The sequence below is a fragment of the Medicago truncatula genome, chromosome 5, assembly GCF_003473485.1.
Source record: "Medicago truncatula cultivar Jemalong A17 chromosome 5, MtrunA17r5.0-ANR, whole genome shotgun sequence".
NCBI lineage: Eukaryota > Viridiplantae > Streptophyta > Magnoliopsida > Fabales > Fabaceae > Medicago > Medicago truncatula.
Genome location: NC_053046.1, coordinates 3,950,831 through 3,958,722, shown reverse-complemented (window position 1 = coordinate 3,958,722; position 7,892 = coordinate 3,950,831). Strand labels below are relative to the sequence as shown.

The window sequence follows — 7,892 nt, the reverse complement described above, 5'->3', positions numbered from 1 at the left end:
TTATCCTGAGTTAAAATATTTGTGTGAACCAAACTAAATACAACGGCAATGATCAAACTCTTTTTTAAATATTTAACATTGTCGTATTTTCAAGGTTGAATTCAAATCTAAAACACTTGAGCAAGCTGAAATTTTTTTTTTCATCTCATCAAATGTTTTTGGATTCTCATAAGTAAGAATCAAAGATAGTGTTTTAGGGAATTGTGAGAAGTAGTACGTACATTCCACCGTCCAGACCAAACTATTGGTCCACGCACATTGATTGCATTGGCTTACACTTAAACTCTTGCACAAACACACAGACACATGTACTATGTTTATTTTCCAATCTCCAAAATAGAACAATCGAAAAAGGTACGAAAACGCGCTGAACTAAACCAACGTTGTAACTAAAAAGGTTCACTCGTACTTTGGTTTTCATTTCTTGATCGACAAGAACCCATACCCACTTATTCAGGATTATGTTTTTCTTAATTTCACAACCATAGTACTTTGTTTTTTTCTTTCTTTCTATTCATTCAACCTTATACCTGTCCTTTCTTTCTTTTCTATAATCTTCTTCCACCATATTTTCTGCTTTGTTCTTCTTAACACGACACTTCTGTCTCCTATATCTCACTCTCAACTCTTAACCTTCTCTTCATCAAAATTACAAGGTTTCTCTATATATATTTATAAGTCAGATGGAATTATTTTATTTTATTTTATTTTGTTTTTATGAACTCATATTTTTTGATGTACAGAATTTGTGAGTGGTTAGTAAATGATGGAGCAAAGAAATGAAAGTGATATGTTTCAACATTGGAGAAAAGGATCATGGCAATGGCAAGGGTTAGAGTTAGAGGATATGAAAGAAAATGATGAACTAAACAAATTAATGTTGTCTTTGCCAGAAATTCCTGAGCCACCAACACCTCTTGAGCCTATGGAGTTCTTGTCTAGATCCTGGAGTCTTTCTGCTTCTGAGATTTCAAAGGCCCTTACTGAGAAACATAAACAATCTTTTCTTGATAAGACTCATGAGACATTGCCGGAAGCGATTCCTGCGCCTCAATTAACGGTAAGCTATAGCTTAAACCATTCCATTCTGTATCAAGTTAACTATTCATTGAATCAAATGTTGAGTACCAATACATTTCAGGCCTATTTGGATCGACTTATTTGAGTTTATCTACCCACACAAGTATTTGTGAGGCCGTCTGGGAGAGCTTACGGAAAACAATTATTACACGTCCGTAAGCTCTCAAGGACAACTTATAGGTTATATGAAAAATTTGTCTTTATTTTATCTTTTATTATGGAAATAGCTTATAAAAAACTTTTATATGATAAGCTTTTAATTAAACTATTTATACAAACAAATTGTGGCTATGTTTGGATAAACAACTTAATCAAGCATTGATAGCGTAAGTACATCTGATATAAGTGCTTATGAATAAGCTATTTATATAACAAAAGATAAAATGAAATCAGACTACTTTCATAAGCTATTCTGGACAGCTTATAGAAATAAGTTGAAAACAGCCTGTGGACGAGTCATAAGCTCTTCTGAATAATCTCAGAAATGCTTAATGCATTTTGGATCAGGATACTTGAACGAATTGTATGAACTTAACTACGAACGTAAACCCTTGTGAAACTGTTTGGGATAGCTTGCGGAAACAGCTTATGACATGGTCAGTAGCTGTCTTCAACTTATTATAATAATCTCTCCAGGATAGCTTATAAAAACAGCTTATAGCTAATATGAAAATAATTTGATTTCATTTTAAATTGTTGTATAAATATTTTATACATAAGCACTTATATGATAAGCATTTATGCTATAACGCTTAATTAAGTTATTTATCCAAACAGGGCAAATAGCATTAGTTATTTGTTTGTTTGTTACCTAAAAAATAAGCAAAAGACTAATAAAGTAGAAACCCAAATATGGACAAATAAAGAGTAACAACATGTTTGGTTGGTGTATTTTTTATGTTCTTGTAAGCTTCAAGTTCTGTGTTCATCTTTTGCAGCCAGGAAAGCTCATACCATTTACTAATTGTCGAATGGGTACTATTGGAAAATGGTTACACTTACATCAGAAGCAGCATGGGAATGCAAACACTTCTGTTAAGAAGAAAGATCGAGCACGTGTAGAGAATGCGCACGTGCATTCCGCACTATCAATTGCCGGACTAGCCTCCGCGTTGGCTTCTGTGGTTGCTAGTAGTGACAATCACTCTAAATTGGATGTTGCTATGGCTTCAGCCACACAGCTCTTAGCATCTTATTGTGTTGAAATGGCGGAGTTAGCAGGTGCTGATCATGACCGTGTCGCTTCTACTGTTAAGTCTGCGGTCGATATTCAAACGCCAGGTGATCTAATGACTCTTACTGCTGCAGCTGCAACAGGTACTTGCTTTATCTTTCTATCAATCTTTTAAAAATCGAACTGAACCAGACAGTTCAACGGTTGAACTGTGAACTGACATTATCTATGGTTTAGCTATTTGAGTGGTTCAATTGCAATTTTTTCATGGTTCAATGTCTGGTCCGTTTTTAAAACATTGTTTTCTATGCTTGTAAGTTGTAAGATTTGATATGGAATAATATTGATGGTTTGGTCTAATTTTTTGTTTCCTGTAAGCTTTGAGAGGAGAAGCAGCTTTGAGAGCAAGATTTCCAAAAGAAGCAAAGAAAAATGCATCAATAAGTCCCTATGATAGAGGAATAGCAGAAACACATTGTTCTCCTGCTTCTGAGTGTCAGATGTTTGATGAGAACCATTCTCCATGTGAGGGAGATTTGTTGCAGGTTACAGAAAAAGGTATAAATTGTTAAAGATCATGCATAGCTCTTTCTCAACACTGTGTTTGATTTTATTTTGTTATCGTTATTTTTTGTTTATGGTTGATGTATTTAATTTCAGGGGCATTACGATGGAAACACGTGGCTGTTTACATCAACATGAAATATCAGGTACTCTAACTCATGCCTAAAAACAAAAATTTAAGAGGTGAATTTTGGAGATAAGAAATTGTATTTATCTTAATTTTCAGGTCAAAATTAAGATCAAAAGCAAGCACATTGGAGGAGCTTTCTCCAAAAAGCATAAATGTAAGCATTTTTATACATATCCTGACTGTAACAAACAACAATCATATGCGCAACTTGCTGCAACTATCTATTGCCAATATGTCATTGTAAAAATCATTTTCTTCAGATATTTCTGTACGGTTCTTCTTTCTTTTGAGTCTACATTGGTTATTGTAGGTGTGGTTTATGGAGTGTGTAATGAAGATTCTGCATGGCCATACAGAAAAGAAAGGGAAGCTTCTGAAGATCTCTATTTTGGCCTCAAAACTGCACAAGGTCTTCTAGAATTTAAGTGTGAGAGCAAACTCCACAAGCAAAAATGGGTTGATGGAATAGAATTTCTACTTGGTCGAGTCAACTCTGCTGAAACAACCGAAAATCTATGAATTTTTTAAATATTAGTAGCAGTTATTGATTTGTTTGGATTTTGTATATGTCTCAATAGAGTAGGACATATAAAATTTTGTCAAACAATGAAACTCATAAGAACGTTATATTATACCTCTACCATACAAAATGTAATCACAAAAATGAAATAATGTTCAATACTGGAGCTGCTTATGGCCATGTTTGTTAATGCTTAATAGTGTTACCACAGTATCATGGATTTGAGGCAATGTCGATGTCATTTAAACACGATTTTCTGAAATATCAAAAATCACGACACGACAACAACATCAACAGTCATGATTTAAAACCTTAGTAATACCTATAAGTACCAAATGTGCAGCTCAAAAGTACTAAGGCATTTAACATCAACCTTTTTATTTATAGTATATTTATTAAAAATCTAGGATTGTTGTAGTTTAGTAAATGGAATATGAACATACAATATAATAGTACATAGACATCAAATGTGCTTCCTATCCATGACATCCACAATGACACTGAGCCTCAAGACAGCTTCTAATGCTGCAAGCAGAAGGACAGAACTTTAAGCAATCATCATCAAAGGCACATGTTGAATTTGGCAAGGTTTTGGTAACAGAGTGTTCAGGGCCAAAGGGACAAGCACATTGGCCATTGAGGCATATACTCGGCAACTCGAGACATTTCTTTTCGCAAACTCCTGCATCACATCGGCTTTCACAGTCTGCATCTGTTTGACATTTAATATTATAAGTTTGTTGTGCCTGTGCTGCTACCATCCTTTTGAGTTGTACCCCTGCAAGCCAAAAGCATGTATTAGATGCAAGAATAATGAAGATTATCCATAAAGCCAACTTGGATGAAGCTTCTTTCATGTTTTTGGGAATAATTTAGAAAAATATTTGTATATATAAAATTGCAATATAATGAGATATGTATATTCCAATTGTGTCAATAGTAGTTTGGTGTTAGGTCAAACACACGTTAGTAGCTATCCAAACCACACCTAAGGGATTATATACTTACTTCTTAGTCAAAAATTGTTAACATGCTTTATTCATGTTTATTTTTCTTCCCACTAAAATTTTGCTAAATGGTCATTAAGAGCATATTAGGCTTACAACTTGGGCAAACAATATGCAAAAGAGAGCTTTGTGGTTGGGAGGGGGAACTCCAGTAAAGGCGGCGAACCAGGTTTTTGTACGGAGATATATCATTGACGAAGTTGGTAGATACTTTACACCAATGACATGGTTAAAAAAAAAAGAAGAAGATATTCTTAAGAGTAGAGCCAAATAGAGGTTTATAGCAATTGCAAGTTTATGCCATGTGTTTCTTGTTAGTTTTAGAGTTGTCTAGTGTTAGGTATGTTTTTGTGCAGCTTAGGGTTTTTTCGTTTTCTGTTTTTACTGTTTTACCGGTTTTCCTTTTTCCCTCTCCACTGGTATTGAATCTACTGGATCCCTCAAAGAGTACACAGTTTGGATAAATTAAAACCACCAATAGTGACAAATATATCTTTGGTCAATCCAATTATTATACAATAACTTAGCTACTCCGAAACCACATAAACCTGACCAAAACATCACATTATTAATTATGCAGGAAGAGATAGATGCCACATCTACACCTTTATAAAAAAACTCAGCAGCATATTAATCATCTATTATAGTTCCAATCTGATTATAAATATGCACCGTCTAATTTAAATGTTCTTTGCATCTGTTCTCAGGTGAAAATTTTGACAGGTTATAAGTGTCAAGATATATCTCAGAAAGTCTTGTAACAAAAGTTGCGTATAATGTGAGTTGCGTATAAACGTGTTCAATTACACATTTTGGTAAAATATTACATTATATATAGTTGATGTTTGTCCTCAAAATACAACAGTATTCTTTTCTTTATATGGTAATACTCGAAGCTCGCAGTAAGATCTGATAGCCATTGACAGACATTGTTTCTCAATGTTCTCCGATTTCTGCACAAACCTCTGCAAGTCATCTTTATGAGAAACTCTTTCAACCTGCAGTTGAAAAGGTTGTAGCACAATTTGTGAATGAAGCAATCAATTTGACTCAAATGAGTTTAAAAGATAAAAAATGTGTTAAACGTTTTGTTCACCATTTGTTCAATAATAGGCCCAGCATCACGTCCTTCGGTCACAAAATGACTTGTTGCACCAATTATTTTCACACCTGCATCGAAGGCCTGCCAAGATACTATCATATTAAACACATTTGCACCATGTTTGGATAAACAACTTAGTTATTCCATATGTTATAAGCTGTTTTTATAAGCTATTCTAGCGAGATTATGAAAATAAGCTAAAAACACCTTATGGCGAAGCCTCTCACCCCCAAGAAGATTACCTGCTTAAATGGATTGGCGCCTCTAAATGATGGCAACAGGCAATGGTGAATGTTAATTATATCCTTTCCATAACTCCTTAAAAAGGTGCTCGATATTATCTACACAAATAAATCAGTTGCCACAATCACTCTTAAGAAAATACTGAAATAGTAGTAAACATTCAGAGAGTATGAATTCTAACAAGTTTTTTTTACCTTCGTATACCTTGCAAGTACTAAAAAATCAGTGTCTTGAACCAGCTTTAAGATATCGTCTTCTCTTTTATTCTCTTTTGTTGTTTTTAAATAATGATAAGGAATATTGTGCCTTTGAAGAAAACGAATTACTTCGCTTTCTGGACCTCTATCATGGTTACTGTTAAATGTAACATCATTGAATACAATGAGTAAGATTGAAAAAATATATTACCAGTATATAGAAAAACATAAATCGGTTTGGCTTAGTAGTTTATGAAATTTCACCTAATTACACAAGTGATATCCACTGGAAGTCTTCCATCCTGCCATCCGTGCAACGAATCAATTAGACAATGGTCCTGCAACAATATAGTGAGGGCATTACGTTTATGTTTTGACACACAATTCTCTACACTTTGACTTGAATTTCTCAGTCATTAACATTATTCATTTTTGGTCAGCTCGAACTTCTTTGTACCTTGTGAATAAGCACGTTTATGAGTAGAGAACCTTTTATTTTTCGAAAGAAATTGAAAGGTATGTTACTATGCTTTCGAGTGCATAAAAGTTTACTTATATCGTCAGTTTGAGAAATCTGTCAATAACTCAATTCGTGCCTTTATACAAATTCTAGTAATGAAGCTCTCCATTTCTTTATTATTGAAAAATTGAAAGGATCTATACTCGTATTATTACTTAAATATCTTATTTATTGATAAATTTATCAATTGATCAATGATGAATACAAGTGACTCTATTTATACTTATGAGCTCAAATAAAATGAAGATAAAATGGATAACTAACTCTATTTATAGAAACATGTTAACAAAATTTTAACTATATATTTAATATTTACATACATGAAGATAACAGGAGAAGAACATTTAATAATGTGTACCTGGTTTGATGCAAGAACAGCAATCTTATATTTAGGATCAAGAGCTGGCACTTTTAGAATAGATCTCACAGCATTATATGTTTTAGAGATTTTTAAGAAATCCTCTTCCATTCGTAATCGAGGCCATTTAACATGATCAAAAACAAAATCGCTGTAATAATAATGAGAACATTAAATGATTTATTTTAAGATAAAAGACAAATAATGCATGAGTAATTATTAGTACATACGTTCTTGAGTAGAAGAGTCCTTTATTTTGAGGTACAAAAACATCCGCAGCAATAATGTTACCACCATTAGAGGCAATGCAATCTGATAGTTTTGCTACAATTCCAATTGAATCCTATCACAAAAAACAAAAACCAATTCACATGTGATATTGAATGATGATAATAATTCAATAGATGTGAGAATATGAATGGCACTTACAGGACATTGAAAGACATGGATACCATGGGTTAGGAAGGAACTGGAAGCAGAATTATCATTAAAAGAATTGTGACTGTAATTTCTATAGGAAAATCTGACAACTTTGGAACTGAAACCAGAACACAATCTTCGGATGTTGTTCATTTTATTTGTTTGTCTCAAAATTAATCTGTTTAATTGGATGTGGTTGGGTAGTGCAATTGTGTTCACATACCACATGTAATTGTTCAATTATTTGGATATACTAAAGTCCCGTTAATTATTTTCCTGAACTTATATATATATATATATATATATATATATAATATACGTGGTCTAAAACATTTGAAAGTGACTTGGCTATGCTAAATGTATATAGTAAAGTCTATCTAAAGCAATAGAAAAACAAATACACACGTGTATACACACACAACAAGATATGTACTGATTTTTTTATAACTAACCTAAAGGTGATAATTCAATGATTGGGATGGACCATAGCTCCATCTTTTTGGATAAAATTATCTAGTACTTAGTGTATATACCTATATACTTATAAAAATGAGAGGTTTATTATATATATAAAAAA

General features: G+C 33.0%; 2 protein-coding genes across 3 annotated transcripts; one reads left to right on the top strand and one right to left on the bottom strand.

Moving 5' to 3' along the window:
- Positions 1-210: 210 nt before the first annotated feature.
- Positions 211-3,678, top strand: LOC11427528 (VAN3-binding protein). 2 transcript variants are annotated; one of them, XM_024785089.2, is made up of 7 exons: positions 211-354; positions 744-1,060; positions 2,019-2,397; positions 2,633-2,812; positions 2,915-2,964; positions 3,045-3,102; positions 3,259-3,678. In XM_024785089.2, exons 2-7 carry the CDS (start codon positions 764-766, stop codon positions 3,465-3,467), a joined length of 1,173 nt encoding a protein of 390 aa, XP_024640857.1. In that variant the 5' UTR covers positions 211-354; positions 744-763; the 3' UTR covers positions 3,468-3,678. The 2 variants fall into 2 exon arrangements, with proteins under 2 accessions (XP_024640857.1, XP_003611333.2); XM_003611285.4 differs by having other exon boundaries at positions 233-656.
- Positions 3,679-5,151: 1,473 nt separating this feature from the next.
- LOC11426938 (formyltetrahydrofolate deformylase 1, mitochondrial) lies at positions 5,152-7,595 on the bottom strand. The gene is made up of 8 exons (XM_003611282.4): positions 7,325-7,595; positions 7,126-7,238; positions 6,896-7,046; positions 6,282-6,355; positions 6,015-6,174; positions 5,820-5,918; positions 5,572-5,658; positions 5,152-5,473 (listed from the first exon to the last, which is right to left on the bottom strand). Exons 1-8 carry the CDS (start codon positions 7,541-7,543, stop codon positions 5,327-5,329), a joined length of 1,050 nt encoding a protein of 349 aa, XP_003611330.1. The 5' UTR covers positions 7,544-7,595; the 3' UTR covers positions 5,152-5,326.
- Between the last annotated feature and the right edge of the window lie 297 nt (positions 7,596-7,892).